This window comes from Lynx rufus, unplaced genomic scaffold (assembly GCF_022079265.1).
Source record: "Lynx rufus isolate CCGP_SWC_20201006 ecotype Redwood Valley unplaced genomic scaffold, mLynRuf1.p SCAF_1, whole genome shotgun sequence".
Lineage (NCBI taxonomy): Eukaryota > Metazoa > Chordata > Mammalia > Carnivora > Felidae > Lynx > Lynx rufus.
Window position 1 is genome coordinate 174,937,796 of NW_025814823.1, and position 20,840 is coordinate 174,958,635.

At 47.2% G+C, this 20,840-nt stretch overlaps 1 protein-coding gene across 1 annotated transcript; it reads right to left on the bottom strand.

The window, feature by feature from the left end:
- Positions 1-18,221: 18,221 nt before the first annotated feature.
- On the bottom strand, positions 18,222-19,856 carry LOC124510032 (NADH dehydrogenase [ubiquinone] 1 alpha subcomplex subunit 1-like). The gene is made up of 3 exons (XM_047076702.1): positions 19,799-19,856; positions 19,443-19,516; positions 18,222-18,542 (listed from the first exon to the last, which is right to left on the bottom strand). Exons 1-3 carry the CDS (start codon positions 19,854-19,856, stop codon positions 18,288-18,290), a joined length of 387 nt encoding a protein of 128 aa, XP_046932658.1. The 3' UTR covers positions 18,222-18,287.
- Positions 19,857-20,840: the final 984 nt, after the last annotated feature.

Sequence of the window (20,840 nt, forward strand, 5' to 3'; positions counted from 1 at the left end):
GTTGTTGGAACTATTTAGAAAGAAGCACTTTTTTTTTTTTTTACTTGGCATGGTCAAGTCGGTAAATGAACTTGGACATCCTAGGGGTTGTCCTGCTACCCGGTGGGGATAAAATAAAGCCACCACAACAGAAAGCAGAATAAAGCAGTGGATGCATCAGATTTCTGAGGACATTGATGATCTGAAACCAGTGAAATACCCTATTTCTGAAATACCCTGAAATACCTCATTTCTGGCCTTTCCATGACATGAGTCAATACATTCCCTTTTTTAGTTGAAGGCACTTTGAGTTGGATTTCTGTCAAAAGAAAGCTGACTAATACAGAAACAGGTTTGGCCCAGAACAAATATAAAATAGATCTGAAGACCTCCCACTGGACTCTTCTATTTGGGTTGACCCAAATAGACTTATGAGGACTTTTATACTTTGTACCAGTGCTGAGACGTTGCGGTCTGGGTTTATTCTTTGTGCCTGAGAAGGAAACCTCTCCCTCTCTTTGTCACTTGGCATCATAGCTTGACATTAGAAAGGACGAAAGGAAATGGAAGGAAGGGATGTCTGGCATCCCATATGCTGGCTCATCTCCAGAGAGTTGGCTCCCCAGTGGACAGTCCCAGGGGACCTGGAGGCAATCTCCTTTTGTGCTGTGCTGACCGAATCTGCTTCAGCTGATTACAGAGCCATCCTTCACTTTCCAGCCCTGTCAAGTGCTTCCATCCCTCAGCTCAGGGAAACTTCTCCCCAGATTGCAATCTTCCCTAAAATCTTCCATTGCCTGGTCCTCCAAGTCATTGCTCCTGTCGAAACCTTTTAATATGATTACACGGGGCAGCCCAGAGATACCACAGGCTCCGGAAATCCAGTTTGGGCTGAGTCTTGGCTCATCACTTACTACCCATATGCTGGTAAACGAGTCACTTAAACTCTTTGAGTCTCAGGTATCCTTTCTGTAAATCAGATATAATAACATTTTTCTCCAAGGTTGCTGTGAGATTTTAAGATGATGTGTAAACGTGCTTTGTAGAGCATGCAGTAGACATTCAATAAATGGTAGGGATTGCTGTCATCCTTTCTCTCGACTTTTGTTTGCATTTTGTGCAATTCATTGTGCTTGATATGCGCTTTTCACCCAAATGGACTGCAAGGACACCAGAGCAGGCACGTTCGTGATGATGCCTTGAGTTCCTTATTGTTTTAGCAAGATCTCAAGACATAGTGGCTCCTTAATAACTTGGCCGGAGAAGAAATAGATGACGAAAAGGATATGCAAGTTTGTAGATGACCTGAAGGAAAAGAAATGGAGAAAGGAGGCAATACGGCTTTTACTTGGCCATCTCTGATTGAGAACACGTAGGACAAAGTTGCAGTGTTAGAGGAGCTCAGTCAAGTGGAGAAGACAAGGAAGATAAAAAGCAAGTAAAAATATAGTATTTTTGTTTTGGTTGCAGATAGAAATCTACTCCAGCCATCTTTTTTTTTTAATGTTTTTTTTTTTAATTTATTTTTGAGAGAGAGAGAGAAAGAGCGAGTGAGCAAGCAGGTGAGGGGCAGACAGACAGGGAAACATAGAACCCAAAGCAGGCTCCAGGCTCTGAGCTGTCAGCACAGAGCCCGACACGGGGCTGGAACTCAGGAACTGTGAGATCATGACCCCGAGCCGAAGTCAGACACTCAACCGACTGAGCCACCCAGGCACCTATACTCCAGCCATCTTGAACAAAAGGGAGACACAGTGGACGGATGTTGGATATTTCGTGAAGCAACAAGTCTTTGGGAGGGAGGAAAGGAGTGACGAGGGTGGCCGTGGTTACTTCGTCTGGAGTGCTGCTATTAACACAGCTTGTTACCAAGCACCCCCAGCTCCCCTCTCTCTTCCTAGAAGAAATGTCCCTATTTCCAGCACAGAAGTTCTGACTGGCCCAGGTTAGGTCACGCATGTACTTTTCAATCACCTTCTCACATCAAACGCGGCCCCTGGAGGCTCACCTATGTCAGGGTTTGGGGGCGGTTTCTAGGGGAATGGGGCATCAAGAGCCAGAAAGTTCCCAGAGAAGTAGTTTCTACAGTGGTGAGCTTAGTTAGAGGTTTGTAAAGAGTGTCCTTGATCAGGCTTGGGGAAAGTGAGGGACAGCCTCCAAGAAGAGGTGGCCAGTGAGTATGGTGGCCTTGAAAGCCAGTAGGCAGTTCATGAGATAATCCAGATCAAGAACCTAGACCCTGAAGAAAGAGGGGCTCTGTGGGGTTCAAGGTCTGAAGCTCACAGAAGAGCCCGTTTGGGCAGTCAAGTTTCCTCTCAAGGAACTGGTGAATCACAGGTGGAAAACAAACTGTGCTTCTGGGGCATCCGAGGGGTTTGGGAAGGTCAGGCTAGGGTATCGGGGTCAGGCTAGAGCCTTTCCATAATGTCAAGGAGGGGCAGTGGTAGGGGAAAACCAGAGTCAAAAATTCAGGCTCCAGTCTTGCTCAACCACTGACCAGCTACACGATTATAAGGAATTCTCCACCCTGAGACTCAGTTACCTCACCTGCAAAGTGGAGGAAATCATATTTCTCAGGCTGGATGTGCCGCCCAGAGGAGAAGATGTATTTGGAACCATCTAGCAAGAATTGGCAGGACCAGAAGACCCATCCATGCCCGTGGGTTTCCGTTTTCATTGTTGCTTTGGATGCTGTACTCTGAGGTTTCGGTGATTATTCTGATGGGGGATAAATTTTGGGAAGAGTCCATAAGGGAAGCATTCAGACGCCAGGAACTCAGTGACCCCGTGTATTTCAGCGACCCGTCCTTAATCTTGGGAACTGGCTAGAAGGGAGGCTCGCATATATGTGCTGAGCAGAGCATGTTGTATTTGTGGTTCTCACTCCTCATCATTGCGCGGGCTTTCGCACGCCTGTGCTCGCGGACCTCTTCTCCTTGGCTTTGCCCACCTCGTCTGGCTGCGTCTTTTTCAGATGCTTAATCTCTGGACAGAGAAACCGCTGCAAGGCAGCATCCCAGCCCCAGGAGGAAGCCCCAGCTCTAATGCTGTAATTCCTGTGTTTTCACCTGACTTGTGACACCGCAAGTTCATCCCCCAGACGCCTCATTACACAGCGGAGTCCGGCCCAAGCTGAGGGCCGTTATTTTCTTTGCTCCCTGGTTGCCGGGCAGGCCCGGGGGTAGGAGGGGAAGCCATTTCAGAAAGCCACCTGGAGAATGGCAAGCATCTGGTCTTTGGAAGCACAGACTAAGCTCTTAATGCTGGCTTTGTTGTCCATGAACCTTGGGGCCTAGAGCAACCTCCTTGACCACTCCGACTGGGTTTTGTTATATGTGAGGTGGGGAGAATCTCACTGGGCCATGGAAAAGCTCCGGTGAGGTTCTTAGGAGTGCTTTTGTGAAGTGGCATCCGGCCTGGGGAAGGGACTCAGGAAGTGTTAGTTTCGTTTACCTTCTTTCAGGTTAGAATAACCTGCGTCCTGGGTCCCTCTTCCCTCCAGGGGCCAGCAGGCTCTTTCTGTGCCTCCCTAAGAGTCCTTGTCTCCTTTTGATGGTGATGAATGTAAAGGAAGGGAATTAGGGATGAAAAACAGAGACGTGTGTGTATTTGCAGGCTTGGATTTTGCACGTATTTTCGAAATTCCTTCAAACTGTTTATCCTACTCGGCAAATCGGCCCTCCCCTGTCACCAGATCATCGATAAGCTCTCCAGAGTCTAGAGAAATGTCTACATGGGTCTGGGGAAGTTCAAGAGCATGAGACCGCCAGGTACCTAGGGTAAGTGGAAGAGAAGGGTCGGCCAAGGAGGAGGTCACTGGGCAGGAGGCATCGTCCAATTCACCACAACCCTGGGCAGCAAGTTGGCCGTGGGACGGGTCTCTGAGATACACAAATAGACAGAGAAGGGGTTTACAAAGTGATAGGAGAGAAAGGAGAGGTCCCTGGGATGTGACCTACTTGCTCAGCTCACCTGCAATATTTACCCCCCAGCGGGGTTGCAGGTCTGCTCAAGCAAAGTGAGAGCCCACCCCCACTGAACCACTCATTAAAAACAAGATGCTTGGGGTGCTTGGGGGGCTCAGTCGGCTAAACGTCTGATTTCGGTTCAGGTCATGGTCTCACGGTTTGTGAGTTCGAGCCCCACGTCGGGCTCTGTGTTGACAGCTCGGAGCCCAGAACCTGCTTGGGATTCTGTGTCTCCCTCTCTCTCTGCCCCTCCCCCACTTCCCTCTCTCTCTGTCCTTCCCCAACTCACTGTCTTCTCTCTCTCTCTCTCTCAAAAAGAAATAAAACATTTTTAAAAATTAAAAAAAAAAAAGCAAGATGCTGTTCTTTCGGTGAGAACAGATTGGAGGAGGAGGAGGAGGAGAGGCATTTGAAAGTGCGGCAAATTTGGATGACCCAGGCCTCGTTTCACTACTGTGGAGTCTGATTATTTTTTTAAAAAAATGCGAGTATTTTGAGATGTTGTGGAAAGCGTGCAGACGGGGAGTCAAGGAGCGGATACAGAGGTGGTTAAGAGTTTTGCTTTCGGATCCATTGGCCTGAGGTCAACATGGCCCGAGGACTCCGCTCCCTCACCATCTGTGGATGACCTTGAATAAATCACTTACTTTGCCAAACTTCAGTCTGGGGGAAATCATTGTGTAAAATTCACTGACACTATTTAGCACAGTGCCTCTATCTGTGTATCTACTCTTTATTACCAGACGTGTTGCTGTCGTCCGCTCTGGATCTTGGTAATAGCAACCCGGTTTTCTTTTGAAGACGACCTCCTCTCCAAGTGTCATTTCTGCGTGCTTTAGGTGGAACTATCTTTCTGTGCCAGGCTGGATCTCACGACCCAGTCCTGTCCCAATCAGAAACGCCCTATCCCTGGCCATAGTGATCAGAGTAGGGTTAGGTAAATGTGAGGGGACGCGGGAGGTAGCAGAATCTAGAAGACAGGGCTGGGTAGAGGGCCGGCATAAAGGGGATCAGTGGCCCTGCTGTCCGGGAACACAGACAAAAAGGAGACCCCACGGGAAGGATCCAGGAGAAGAAACACCTCGACCCTTGCTCTCCTTCCTCCCTCCTTCCGGTTTCCTGCCAGAGCTCACCAATGGCCAAACCCAATCAGAAGCCCAAGGCAAAGAAACAGGGACTGAAATCCTTTCAGGACAGCCTCCCAGGGCTGCGAACAGAATCCAGAAACAGGGGAGAGGGTCTAGAGAGGCAAGCGGAAGACAAATGGAGCAAGTTCATAATTAAAACAGCGTTACAGGCACCTGAAGAGAGAGAACGAATATGAACAGACCAGAAAATCCCAAAGTATCAACCAGGACATGTAGAAATTTGGTATAAGGAAGCGTGACATCTGGGATTCCAGGGGAAAATAAGGGCCTTGTAAAAAAGTGGTGTTAGGATAACCGGATAGACATTTGGAAAATGGTAAAAGTTGTGTCCACATCTCATCCTATTCATCAGGTTAGACTCCAAACGCATCAGAAATCTAAGTGTGAAAAGCGAAACCACACACATATTGAAAGAAGACACAGGAAAATTCCTTTAACCCTGGGAGTAGCAAGAGCCTCTTTTCTATGACTCACGATTCAGAAGTGTTAAAAGATTGATAAATTTATTTTTTTTTAATTTTTTTTTCAACGTTTGTTTATTTTGGGGACAGAGAGAGACACAGCATGAACGGGGGAGGGGCAGAGAGAGAGGGAGACACAGAATCGGAAACAGGCTCCAGGCTCCGAGCCATCAGCCCAGAGCCTGACACGGGGCTCGAACTCACGGACCGCGAGATCGTGACCTGGCTGAAGTCGGACGCTTAACCGACTGCGCCACCCAGGCGCCCCAAAGATTGATAAATTTAACTATCGAATTTTTATTAAGTTTTGCATGACCCAAAACATCACATGTGGTCAAAGTGAAATGAAAAGCTCAGAGAAAATAGTTGCAATTTATATCGTAAAGGGCTCAACTCATTAATAGCCTTAAAAAGCTCTTCGAAACTGGGATCAAATGGGCAAGAGACAGAGTTCATGGCAAAGGAAAGGTAAAGGTCCTCGAAACAAAGGGCAAGATGCCCAATCTCACTCAGCACAAAGGAAATGCAGATTTCAACTGCACTGCAATGCCACCTCCCACCTCTCAGAGGGGCCCGAATCCAAGTGCATTGTTTGCAAAGAAAGCTTCGATCCCCATGTTGATGGCAGAAGCGCAAAATGTCCAGCGCCTACAAATTTTACAACACGCAATGCTATTGCGTACGTATTGACCCTTTGACCAGGTAATCCTACTTGTAGGAATTTACCCTAAAGAGAGATTTCCATAAATAAGAGAACATCCCCTGTTTTATTTACTTCCCCTGTATTATTTCCAAGAGCAAAAAGACTGGACACAACTCAAATGTGCATCATTCAAAGAATGGTTGAATAAACGAGGGGTACGTTCGTGCAGGAGACTATGCTGTGAAAAATCAATGAGAAATAGCTCCATGTACAGTTTTGGAGTTGTTTTCTGGGTATTTTGTTAAGTAAAAAAGCAAGTTGTTGAACACCGTTTGGGGTTTGCTACCTGTGTGTAACCAAAGGGGAAGCGTATACTGTATTTAGAAAAAGCAGCAGAAAGGGAAATTGGAAACTTACACAAATAGTGTTTACCTATACAGGTTGGGGGGATAGAGCACAGAGACAGATATTTTCTGGGGTGCACCTTTTCATATGGTTTTAAGATTTTTTTTTGTTTTTAGTTTATTTATTTATTTTGATAGAGAGCTTGGGGAAGAGGCAGAGACAGAGAGAGAGAGAGAGAGAGAGAGAGAGAGACAATCCCAAGCAGGCTCTGGGCTGACAGTGCAGAACCCAGTGTGGGGCTTGATCCCATGAATTGTGAAATCATGATGTGAGCTGAAACCAAGAGTCACTGCTCAACTGACTGAGCCACCTAGGCACCCCAGCTTTTAAGTTTTAACTATGTTAATAATTACATATGCAAAAATGCAGCAAATAAAGTAAAAAGGCAACCAAACATTGGAAGTAAACTGAAACAAACAACCCTGGTAATGTGTTCATTTCACCACATTACCACACAGCAAAGATCTCTTTTTTTTTTTTAATGTTTATTTATTTTTGAGAGAGACAGACAAGATGAGAGTGGGTTAGGGGCAGAGAGAGAGGGAGACACAGAATCAGAAGCAGGTTGCAGGCTCCGAGCTGTCAGCACAGAGCCCGACGCGGGGCTCAAACTCACAAATCGTGAGATCATGACCTCAGCTGAAGTTGGATGCTCAACCGACTGAGCCACCCAGGCACCCCACTGAGCAAAGATTTCAAATGACTTTTGATCACGGTACTCAGGTTGTCCTCAAGGATAAGAAGAGCTGCAAAGAAATATCAAACTTCATTCAGCAATTTCATTGTTCATAGTCATATAGTAATTGTAACACTGTAATAATTTAGTGCTTATTATAGGTAGGATAAAGCAAATATATAATATGCATGTATGTGTTATCACGAACTAAGATTTTTGGTTTGAGATTAAAGAACATAAAAATGTGAATTAAGGTGTTCTGAATAAGCCTTGTAATACTAAATTTGAATTTTGAATATCAATACAGACTCATGATTTTATTAAACAAATATATTTTCTAGTTCTTTCCATTGAAAAGACCTAGAAGAAATGGTATTCTAATAGCTATGAGCTCACTTGGCCCCTAGATCTTAGTCTCTGACTGCCATTCTCCCCTAAAAGGAAACAGAGCTCCTTGGAGAAATGGATGATGCTAAGTCTGGGGCAAAGTATAAAATAAGTAGTGTTGTGTGAGAAAGCAAGAATGTTGAAGGCATGTTAAAAGGACGAAGCCAGTTCATGGGAGCTCCTGCTGGCCAAATTTGGGACATTTTGAGCATCAAACAGGAAAATAACTTTGATTGATTGCAAAATACAGAATGAATAACAATTCACCAGTCCATAAGTGATTCTAGACAAATAAAAGAGCAATATGAATGGATGGTGGATGGATGGATGGATGGTGGATGGATGGTGGATGGATGGATGGATGGATGGTGGATGGATGGATGGTGGATGGATGGTGGATGGATGGATGGATGGATGGTGGATGGATGGTGGATGGATGGATGGATGGATGGTGGATGGATGGATGGTGGATGGTGGATGGATGGTGGATAGATGGTGGATGGATGGATGGATGGATGGTGGATGGTGGATAGATGGTGGATGGATAGATGGATGAATGGATGGATGGTGGATGGATGGTGGATGGATGGATGGATGGATGGATGGTGGATGGATGGTGGATGGATGGATGGATGGATGGTGGATGGATGGTGGATGGATGGTGGATGGATGGTGGATGGATGGATGGTGGATGGATGGTGGATGGATGGATGGATGGATGGTGGATGGATGGTGGATGGATGGATGGATGGATGGTGGATGGATGGATGGTGGATGGATGGTGGATGGATGGTGGATGGATGGATGGATGGATGGTGGATGGATGGTGGATGGATGGATGGATGGATGGATGGTGGAAGGATGGTGGATGGATGGATGGATGGTGGATGGATGGTGGATGGATAGATGGATGAATGGATGGATGGTGGATGGATGGTGGTTAGATGGTGGATGGATGGATGGATGAATGGATGGATGGATGGTGGATGGATGGTGGATGGATGGTGGATGGATGGTGGATGGATGGATGGATGGTGGATGGATGGTGGATGGATGGATGGATGGTGGATGGATGGTGGATGGATGGATGGATGGATGGTGGATGGATGGTGGATGGATGGATGGATGGATGGATGGTGGATGGATGGATGGTGGATGGATGGTGGATGGATGGATGGATGGATGGATGGATGGATGGTGGATGGATGGTGGATGGATGGTGGATGGATGGTGGATGGATGGATGGATGGATGATGGATGGTGGATGGATGGATGGATGGATGGTGGATGGATGGTGGATGGATGGATGGTGGATGGATGGATGGATGGTGGATGGATGGTGGATGGATGGATGGATGGATGGTGGATGGATGGTGGATGGATGGATGGATGGATGAATGGATGGATGGTGGATGGATGGTGGATAGGTGGTGGATGGATGGATGGATGGATGGTGGATGGATGGATGGATGGTGGATGGATGGTGGATGGATAGATGGATGAATGGATGGATGGTGGATGGATGGTGGATGGATGGTGGATGGATGGATGGATGGATGGTGGATGGATGGATGGATGGTGGATGGATGGTGGTTAGATGGTGGATGGATGGATGGATGAATGGATGGATGGTGGATGGATGGTGGTTAGATGGTGGATGGATGGTGGATGGATGGATGGATGGATGGTGGATGGATGGATGGTGGATGGATGGATGGATGGATGGTGGATAGATGGTGGATGGATGGATGGATGGATGGTGGATGGATGGATGCATGGTGGATAGATGGTGGATGGATGGATGGATGGATGGTGGATGGATGGATGGTGGATAGATAGGTGGGTGGATGGGTCGATGGATGGAAGGATGGATGGATGGATGGATGGTGGATGGATGGTGGATGGATAGATGGATGAATGGATGGATGGTGGATGGATGGTGGATGGATGGATGGATGGATGGTGGATGGATGGTGGATAGATGGTGGATGGATGGATGGATGGTGGATAGATTGTGGATGGATGGATGGATGGATGGTGGATAGATGGTGGATGGATGGATGGATGGATGGTGGATGGATGATGGATGGATAGTGGATAGATTGTGGATGGATGGTGGATGGATGGTGGATGGATGGATGGTGGATGGATAGTGGATGGATAGTGGATAGATGGTGGATGGATGAATGGATGAATGGATGGATGGTGGATGGATGGTGGATGGATGGATGGATAGATATGGAAACTCTGCTGAAAATTGGTAACTAGAAGAAATACTTATTAGTTTGCCTTTTAAGAATAAACTGTAGTTCATCTAGCTGATAAAAGGAAGCTTTTCTTTACTAAATGAAGCCAGAAAATAACTGCTGAACAAATGATAGAACTCAAAAATCCCAACTGAAGAGCCCTTAGAGAGATAATTAAATTCCAGAGCGGTCTCAATATGAGTAACAGAGGTAGCTCTCTGGGGAGTGACTTTCAAGCATATGGGGGAGTGCTGAGCGAGTGAGAGAGTTTACTTCATAGTTTTTGTCCATCTGTCTTCTTCAGAATGTTCATCACAAACACATACAGTACTTTTTACAATGAAAAAAAAATAGCTTAAAAATCAAAGCAACTTCCATTGTGTAAATTCTTACTTTTCCTTCAGGACCTCACTTAGCTATTCTCTCCTTTAGGCAAACTTCCCAGGCCGCCCACCCTAAGCAAGGGAGTCTCTTCCTTTTTTGCTGACCTATACTATTGTACTTACCACATTCTGAACATACAATTGATTGTTTACTCACCTTCCACCAAATCATTAGGGTTTCTTTTTTAATGTTTATTTATTTATTTTGAGAGAGAGAGAGAGAGAGAGTGTGTGTGTGTGTGTGTGTGCATGCATGTGTGTGCATGCACAAGGGGAGAGGCAGAGAGAATCCCAAGGAGGCTCTGAGCTAGCAGCCTGACGCGGGGCTCGATCTCACAGAGCTGTGAGATCATGACCTGAGCCGAAATGAAGAGTCAGACGCTTAACCCACGGAGCCACCCATGCGCCCCTAGGGGTGTTGTTGTTGTTGTTGTTGTTGTTGTTGTTTTAAATTCTTTGTTGCCTTGGTTTCTGTTACCTGTTTGGCACAAGGTAGAGTTCGATATATGCTTGCTGAGTGTTTAACTCATGAACTTGGAGAAGGGCTTGGGAGGTTGATCATCATAACCAGTTCATAGCTGATACCCTCTCTCTTCTGCATCAAAATCCTCTGGGAGAAAAAAAAGAGGTTTAATTTTAGAGAATTCAACAAGTTATTAATAAGCAAACTATGTATTTTCTCTGGGCCTTCGGTTTTCTCGTCTACAAAGGTACGTGGGCGTGGGGAGGAGAAAACCACACCAATTCAATTGGGAATAATTGAGAAAACAATGTGCTTAATAGCAACTTGCTGGATGAACAAATGAATGAATAAGTCGTAGAATTTATAAACAAATGAATAAACGGGTGAGTAAAAGAACGCAGAGATGGAAGGAGAGAGAAAAGAACTGAGGGGCACGGATGGATGGGTGGATGGGTGGATGGATGGATGGATGGATGGATGGCTGTGTCAGTGAGCAGTCAGGTCTGACCTAATTTATTCAGATTATGTAAAGCACAGGCGAACCAACAGCCACAAAAAGATCATTTTCTGTTCCAACCATGAGGTTGTCTTCCTGTTTCTTCTGCCTTTGTGATTAAAAAATGATTGGCTTTGATGGGGATAACCAGGTTGCAGAGCCCGGCAATGTGATCCCTTCCGATGTGTGGGCCTGACTCCAGCTGCACGGGGAGTGACTCACCTCATTGAGTCTGGACCTCCCCCCCGAGAAGATAAAGTCTTTGAGCCCCTAGAGCTGATGGGCAGCTACCATTCTCCTAAGTTGAAAAGGAGGCTGAAACCCTAACCCTAAGTGATGTCACTCTGTGGGAAGGCAGGTGCTTTTAGGGCAGGCTTGGACGCTCACCTGTGAAATCTACAAAAAGAAAAATTAATTTTTTTTTAACGTTTATTTATTTTTGAGACAGAGAGAGACAGAGCATGAACGGGGGAGGGAGGGGCAGAGAGAGAGGAAGGACACAGAATCGGAAGCAGGCTCCAGGCTCCGAGCCGTCAGCCCAGAGCCCGACGCGGGGCTCGAACTCCCGGACCGTGAGATCGTGACCTGGCTGAAGTCGGACGCTTCACCGACTGAGCCACCCAGGCGCCCCAGCAAAAAGAAAAATTAAATGCCAGTCCGCGTAAATGAGGAGTTACTCCGGCCTGGTAGAGTGAAGGAAATAGAGAAGCAGAGCAAACAACACCACAGGCTGTGCTTAGACAGCTGAGTCTGAGACAGGGGGCTTGAATTCAAGTCCTAACCCCGCAGCTAACTAGCTAAGAAGCCTTTGCCTTGCCTCCACCCCTGGTTGAGCCTCAGTTTCTGGAAAATAAAGAGGTGAAGGTAGCCGCGTTTACTTCCGGCACCAACACGTTCAAGACCACAAACCCAGAGATTGTTCTGTTCAATGTTGACTTGCTTGGAGTCCCTCCTAGCGTCTCAATTTCCCGTTCTTATGCCGGCTATGTCTCTTTCGCATAGTTGCTGTGAGGGTCAAATGAGATCACGGCTACAAAAGTGGGTTAAAATGGTACAGCGTATGCTGAGAACGTGAACGTTTGATAAAAACTCCAAGACAGCCGCTGTGGTTTTGAAGAAGAGAGATCAGAGAGAGGGTATCCGAGAGTAAAGTATAGCTTGAGAAAGTACGTTATTCACTGTAATAGCCTCCCCGCTGTGCCCTCTTCCTCTGAGTAGAGTGTGGTCTAAGGCAGTCATTTCTCCGCGTGCAGACATCTTGGCCAAGAGCAGGGTAACCTCAGGCCAGCTTCCCTCAGGTCGGCTGACGTGGCCTGGACACCCTGCTCTGTGACCTCGGGCAATGGACGTCTCCTTTCTGAAGTCTTAGGTTCTTCATCTGACAAGTGGGAGAAGAAAATCTCCCTGTCTGGGCTGTTGCAAGAACCAATTGGATGACAGAGAATGTTCTGCAAAGCTGGGAGGGTGCCGGAGACAGGGGCGGTCCCTTCCAAACTGACAGGGGACATGTCTCTTGGAATTAGGTAAGACCTTAGAAAAAATTAAGGTACTGTCTCCTAGACCCTCTCATCTAGACAAAAAGGCTTCTAAGAATCTTGAGAGTGCCCCCCAACCTCCTGGTACTCCAGAGTAGAGAGTAACCTCTTGCAAAAACAGTGAACGTGGCTTTCAGGCATGGAATTAACCACCACCAGAGCCATAGAACCCGGAAAGATTTTAAATGAGCTCTAGAAGCTTGGGCAGAGAAAGCTGAAAATAAAAAGGGATTCGGGGCTCCCAAATTTCCATAGAGAGGAAACAGACGGTGAAAGGCCCTCAGCAATAAACATGGCTTGTTTCGTGAGAAGAATGAATGAATGAATGAATGAGTAGAAAAGAAAGAATGTGTATCTCAGAGGACAAAGCCCAGAGAACAGAAACGAGAGTGAAAAAGAACATGGATGAGGGGACCATTCCCAGTGAGTCGAACTGAGTCTTAAATGGAGAACATTTTCTGTCCTCAGAGCAGTAGAAACAGCTGACTTCCAAGCTGGATTTTAGAATGTCTATGAACCAGTGTCTTTTTCACAGTTTTCTGGGTGAAGAGCTGCATCCAGAAAGCTCTACTAAGGGGCGGCTGGGTAGCTCAGTCAGTTAAGCATCCGATTCTTGATGTCAGTTCAGGTCATGATCTCATGGTTCGTGGAATCAAGCCCCATGTTGGGCTCTGCGCTGACAGCACAGAGCCTGCTTGGGATTCTCTCTCTCGCTGTCTCTCTGCCCCTCCCCTGCTCGCCCGTGCATGCACACTCTGTCAAAATAAATAAATAAACTAAAAAAAAAAAAAGAAAGAAAGCTGTATTAAGCAACCTTGTCTACATCGGGGCCTGATGCAAAGCATGAGACGACAAGCTTCGAGAATCCCTCAGTTAAAATTCACAGTAGCACAATGTGGCGGGCATTTATTCGGCTCAATTTCCAGAGAGGAAACTGAAGCCCAGAGAGGCGAAATCGCTTACCTAAAGTAGGAGTTGGCAGACATTGTCCATAAAGAATCAGACACTAAGTACTTTAGACCTTGCGGGCCATAAAGCCTTCTGTTGCAACACCTCAACTATGCATCCCAGCGGGAAAGCAGGAGGGCAAGACACCCAGTAAATGACCGGGTGCAGCTGTGTTCCAACGAAACTTTATTTACAAAAACAGAGATGAGCAGTAGGCTACCATTTGCTACCCCCTGGCCTCAGGTTGCACATCTATCAAGAGACAGAGCCTGGATTTAAACGCAGGCAGAAGAGAATCCGGAGGCTGAGCCCTATACTAATGGTCTCTTGGAAACCCTAAGAAGCCAGAGTTTGGCGAAGAAAGAAAGTGCTGTAGACGGAATGGTCTTGTCCCCCCAAAATTCACAGATTAGCACCGTCAGTGGGTGATGGCTGTCCGAAGGATTACACAGCACAGCCTCCTCCGTTTGTCCCCGTGGGACACTCATCAGGCCGTCAGGGGATCATGTGCCTCGTGACTGACTCCCCTTTGTACTCAGAGCTCCTGGAAGGTGTGGCCCGTCTGTGACCTCTGCACGGCCAGGACCTAGCTTGTGGGTTGCTGTAGTCAGCATTGGGGGTCATTCTGATTTCCCACTTAAAATTCCGGGGTCTAGAGTCAGAGGTGCTTCTGGAACAAGCCTCCCTCTTCCATCCCGCATTTTCTTAGTTAAGGATGTGGGCCCTGCTTTGGCTGTGTGTGTGTGTCTGTGTGTGTGCGCACGCACACACACCCACATGCATGTATCTGCGTGCACATGTGAGCATGTGCTCGCGCAAGCCTCCCACGGTGCGTTTACTTAACGGAATTTTATTTCTTGTAACTTCCTTCCCGGTTTGATAGCAAAATTCACCTCCGTCTTCCCGTCAAACTCCTTGTTCCACAATCAACCCTGGGCATCACTAACCTACAGAATTCTCTTCTGAGTTTCTCGAATCTTCTGGTGCTTTACCCATTGCATCACTGGCCCTGTGTCTTCTGAGTTTCTCAACAGAGATGTGTGACTCTGGGCTCCAGATTGTGGAGGATTAGGAGAAACCCAAGTTTTATACATTTCCGTAGGGTTTACGTCCTGCAGTTGAAGGGTATGAAGGGCTCGGCCCCCAGAGACACGACTCCCCCGCTGTGTTTGTCACAAGGGAGCTCGAAGGCAGCCTTTCCCCTATGACGCCCTGCTGTCTCTATACCCGAATGTTCTCACACAGCCCGCGTTGCCAGAGTTAACCGCACTCATCTGCTTATTTTGTAACCCACAGCCGAGCCATCACGTTCTCTTCCTTTTTGGGGCTTCTGTTCCTTGTGTGAATGGTTCTTTCTCTGTTGTGAGCTTTGGTGACTGTGTCAGGGTTCCTTTAGGAGATAAGTTTCCCCTCACGGTCTGAAAAACACAACTCAAGAAGAGCCCTGTTAATGGGGGGCCCCCCTCCGGCCTAGCCGTCCAGAACACCGCCCTTCATGCTCTGCTCTCAGGAAACGTGTTCCTGCCAGCTGTATTCAACACCACAAGCAGTTTTAAGACTAAATGTGTATCCGAGATAATAAAAAGCTGTATTAGGGGCGCCTGGGTGGCTCAGTCGGTTAAGCGGCCGACTTTGGCTCAGGTCATGATCTCGCAATCCGTGAGTTCGAGCCCCGCGTCGGGCTCTGTGCTGATGGCTCAGAGCCTGGAGTCTGTTTCAGATTCTGTGTCTCCCTCTCTCTGACCCTCCCCCGTTCATGCTCTGTCTCTCTCTGTCTCAAAAATAAATAAACGTTAAAAAAAATTAAAAAATAAAGCTGTATTAAAAAAAGAAAAGAATGTGGGCCCGGAGCCCCGCTGACTGGTTCCCATCTGCCTCCATCACTCAACGGCTCTGCCATTTGGGGAGTCGCACAACCTCTCTGTGCTGGTTTCCTCATCTGTCAAATGGTGAAATTAATAGTACCTTCCTCACTCATGGTAACTTCCTCATAGTTGTTGAGAATAAATGAATGAAGGCATGTCAGTTGCTTAGAATGGACCTGGCACATGGCACATATCTGATCAACGGTACGTGTTATCGCTGAGGACTTAGGCTTCTTCCGTCTCAGAATGCCTCTGTGTACCCTGGAAGTCAGCCGACGCCTCCAGACCTGTTCAGATCTAGAGAAAAATGCCTGGAAACCCTAGTGGCGCGGGTAGGCTCTTCCTAAGATTCTGGGAATTTGGGGGAGGGGGTGGGTTCATTCTCTCGGTCACACCAACTCCCAGCTCCCGTTCTCACCTCTGTATCCCGCTCAGATTGTCCCCATTCCACAGCCGGCCAACCCCAAGAGGAAAATCTAGCCCTTTGCCTAACTCTCACCAAGGAAAACTCACACACAGGCACTGGCTTTGCCGAGAAGCCTTCGGAACTATGGCACAGGCACACCACAGCATGCACAAATCAAAATCACACCTATAGGCCTGATGCACCCTTAGTTATTTCTACAGTTCGGGTTCCAGCTTCCGGTAATGTTGGTCCACCTTTCTTACTCCTACCAAACCCCTCCTTCTTGCCTTCTTTCCAGCCTCATTTCTGTTCATTTCTAACCCCGGATCCTCCAATCACCTCTTTGTGGCCTCGGTACTGCTTACTCACACATGTCTTCCCATGGCAGGTGCCTCCCTAAGAGGAGCTTATGCTCCTACACAGAAATTCTGAGTGTTTGATTGTTCCTCGCAGGTCACCGAAGGACAGATGCAAGCTGCAGACACGTGGACTTGCCTGGCCGGGGAAGATCTCTCGGAATGAAGGGTCAAGGTTGCAAAGAGTGATACTCTTTGATAACAGGCTCGGCTATTCTGACGGTGGGGTCGGGGTGGGGGTGGGGTAGAATATACAGTGCCAAGCTGCACCTCGAGCAGTAGTTTTCTCTTTCTTAAATAGTCTTGCTTGGAATGTCCATTCTGGAAGCAACAACAAGATACCTATGGTTTGTCCTGGGTATGCAGAAGTCCATACACCTAATATTCCATCAGTCAAGCTTACCGCTCCCATTATTTTAAGAAGGAGAACCAGGGGCGCCTGAGTGGCTCAGTCGGTTGAGCGAACGACTTCGGCTCAGGTCACGATCTAACGGTCCGTGAGTTCAAGCCCCGCGTCGGGCTCTGTGCCGACAGCTCGGAGCCTGGAGCCTGCTTCAGATTCTGTGTCTCCCTCTCTCTGACCCTCCCCCGTTCATGCTCTGTCTCTCTCTGTCTCAAAAATAAATAAACGTTAAAAAAAAATTAAAAAAAAAAAAAAATGGAGAACCAGAGAAATGCTGAGAGCAGAAACTATCCCCCCCCCCCAAGGATTCACTAACAACAAAACTCAGCCCCCGGGGAGACCAATGTTCTACAATCTCTTCAGAAACTCACTGGCTTCCAGCTCAGTTTAAAATTGAGCAACCATCAAGGTAGATAAATGGATCTTTTTTTTTTTTTTTTTTTTTTTTTTTACTTTTTTTGCTTCGGTCCTTGTGAGTTTTCTGTCGGGAGGGCCACCTGCCTGGCGTATCCATGCAACCCACAGCCGCCAGCACAGGCTCCGGAGTGTGTCTGACAGCTTTCTCACTTACTCCGTGCAAAGAAGCAATTCTCATTTTAGACTCAACGGCTCCAAAGGTCCTTTTCACCTGGCCTCCAACTCTTTGACCTTTGTAAGCCACTGGGGGGGGGGGATTCCAATACTTGGCCACTTAACGCTTCCATTGTTAATTCCAATGCTTAGCCACTGAATGCTTCCATTGTTCTACATTACTTTTAAAAAAATCATCTTGATTGCCTGACTTTTTCTGCATTTTAGTCTAGGTTCTTTCTTAACCTGTTCAAGTGTGACATACTCTTTCTGGATTTGTTCAAATTATACATTCAATTAGCGAGGCAGCATATTAAATTGAGAACACTTCACTGAACACAGAGCACTCTTGGATTCTGCATCTTGGCAATTAATTGGTGTCTACTCCATTGACAGAGTTTTCTGAAAGAATAGACTTCCAAATGCGTCTCCTGACCGTTTTGAATCCATGAAAAATGTCTTCACCTCTTCGGTGCTGTCGCAGTTTTGCAAGTTTTACGGATTGGTTTTACAGAGCTTTGAAATGTAGATCAGCTCACGTCCTGAACGTGTGTGTTGGCATCTCCGTTGGCAGTCAGGTTTCCATGAATATTTCGCGTTTATATAGGATCCTGGGTGTCTGGTGAGTTTCTAGTTGGATTTCCTGGACACAGGATGTAGATGTACAGCTACATCTAGTCTCAGATCACATGCCACGTGTGTGGTCTGTAGGGGTTGTCTGAGGCTGAGTCTTGTCTCCGTGTGTCGTGGGGAGTGGGTTACCATTTTGTCAAGTATTGCGTGTGCGCTGTGCTGCCTTAAGCATTACCTCCTTTATTTTTTTTATTTTTTTATTTTTGATTTTACTTTTTTGTTTTTATTATGTACTACTTTGATCCACTGCATAACCTTCTAGAAAGGGCAGATGAGCATAACCGAGTTAATCTTCATCGGTCAGGCAAAGGCTTCTTTAATCAATATTTTCCCAACCCTTTGACACATAGTAACGATTAACTCCAGAGATGCGCAGGTCTCTTTGCATCAAACTCCACTGATACCGATAATAGGCAACCTTTTTTTCCTTGCTCCCATTACAGAACCTGTGGATGTGCGCAGTGGCTATGCCGGGGATGACCAAGCACACTGCCATGACGCCGATCCCGGGAAGAATCTCGAACCATATCGCGCTGCGGCTGCCAGGACCGAGCCCCTCCTTCCCGGCCCCCTAAAGGTGACCCCAAGCATTACCTCCTTTAAACCCGATCCCATGAGGTGGGAACTCTGAGTCTCCCCACTTGGCTAGATCTGCCCACAGCGCGTGTATACTGTCCCTTCCACCTGCTGCCCCTCACACACATCCATGGGCACATGAGAGAAGTGAGCAGCGTGATCCAGAGGTTATATCAGTGCCTGAGTGCATATCCTGGCTCTCCTGCTTACCGGGGAGACACGGGGCAAGGTGCTTCACCTCTCTATGCCTCAGTTTCCCCATCTGGAAAACAGGGATCTAATAGTACAATTGGTCCTCATGACTCATGAACTCCATACTTGCGGATTCAGCCACTGGCGTACAATGACCTGTGACCCCGAAATGAATACCTGCGGTGTTTCATGATCATTCACGAAGACTCATTCAGACAGGAGTTCCAGTGCTATTGGCCGTGGGTTTAGTGTTGACAGATCAGCAACATATTCAATGAAATGTCTTTAAGCAGAGACACATGAAACAAGGTTATGTATTGACTGGTTGACAGAAATGTTGTGAGCAGAGGCTTACATGACCCTGACCTTGTGATTCCCCTGGGAGCAGTGGTTCAGAACTCATGAATTCGGAGTGTTGGTGGGGAATTTGTGGAACGAAACTGACATGACTAACAAGAATGAATTGCGCTGGCCTTGCAGGGTGACAAGATTTGAGTAAACAAATGCCCACCAGGCTTGGAGCTATATGGCTGCCATACAGGAAGCGTGGAGAAATGTTAGCTTCTACTCTTAGTTACCTGGAAAGGCCACCCTCATATTCATCACGTGGGCCTTCAGTCTGGATTCTTCCAGTCCTCCCTGCCTTGCTGAATCTCTGACACCGAGGAGAAGAAGACCAGGATTCTCTGGGCGCCTGTCCCACCTTGTACAAAAATTGATGGTAGTGATTTCTACGCCGGGCCATCTCTGCCACATGGTCGCATTTGACAGACTGCCCTGTGGGTGTGTGGGACAGTACGTGTCAAACTCCCAACGGTGTCTCTACTATCTAAGGGCGTAGCCTGGCTCTCTCTCATCTCTCTAATCTGGAAAACAATCTGGCCTTCTGGAAGGTTCTCTTCCCCATTATTTGGGAAGGCTTAGGGAATCCTTGCTCAGACTCTGGGGTGACAGGCGGGGGTGGAAGTTGTAAAACGGAAGGTCTTTGCAGCTTCAGGATGAAGCCGAGAACTTCAAGGCGGAAGCAAGACCCCGGGTGGGAAGGACCCTGGCCCTGACAAAGCCTTTTCTTGAGGAGTGTCTTGAGCTCCTTCCCAGTAGCGTGGATTTCTGCCATCCTCCGGGGCTCTCTGCCTCCAGAGTGCTCTCAAGCCCACGTCCTGAACGCTGAGCCCCTTAGTGACCACTCAGAGTGAAGCTTGTCTGCCTGACCATTACCACCCTCCTCTGGCTCTGACCACCACCCCTCTTCTGTTGCCAAGACGTCCTCCCTTCTCCACCTAATTTAGGTCCCTCGAATAGAAAGATCCATTTAAAGTCATTTAATTTTCTTTGAGAAGAGTGAAGAGGCTGATGAGTCTTCGGAAGAATTCACCAAAAGGAGAAACGGTCACTCCTTCTTCGTGAGCAGCGGAGCAATCGTGTCCCCGTTCTGATATTACACATGCGGTTACTTGCCCCCCCCGTGAACGTCTGTTTCCCAGGGGCAAACAAGGTTTGGCATGCTTGCCTCTCCCACATGGAGTCCTGAAGACTGAGTGAGTAACCCAGGGAAAGCCCCCAAATGATCATCCAGCACCGGGCTCAACAAACTTCCTCTGCAAAGGGCCAGATAGAAAATCTTTCAGACTTCCTGTCCCTAAAGCGGCCATCAACAATATGCCAAGCACTGGGTATGGCCGTGTTCCGATAAAACTTCATTTATGGACACCGAAATTTGAATTTCATACAATTGTAATGTTTATAAAATTTTATCTTTCTTTTGATTGCTCCTAACCATTTAACAGTGTAAAAAAAAATTCTTAATTCACCAGCTCTACAAAACCAGATTTGGCCCACGGACTGTAGTTTGCCAACCCCCTATCTGGTATGTAGTCATTACTCAATAAACGTCAGCCTCAGTGACAAACAGGATCTTCCTTTGTAAGTCCCTGGCTCCTGATGGAAGTCAACTTGGTGGCACCTTTCTCTGAAGGCCTGCGACTGTTTCACTACCCTCCAAGAACAGTCTAGAAAGCACAGTTTTGAAGATTCTTGGTAGAAAGGCAAAGACATTTCATCCACAGTGATCTAGGCCAATGGCACTTCAAGAGAAGGTGGG

Excerpts from the sequence above, each read along its gene's own strand:
- LOC124510032 (XM_047076702.1), bottom strand. The coding sequence starts at position 19,856 with ATGGCAGAAATCCACGCTACTGGGAAGGAGCTCAAGACACTCCTCAAG. Across the intron at positions 19,517-19,798 it reads ACTCCTCAAGAAAAGGCTTT|GGCAGTCTGTCAAATGCGAC; the intron begins GTCAGGGCCAGG and ends ACACACCCACAG. Across the intron at positions 18,543-19,442 it reads ACCATCAATTTTTGTACAAG|GGGGCCGGGAAGGAGGGGCT; the intron begins GTGGGACAGGCG and ends GGTCACCTTTAG.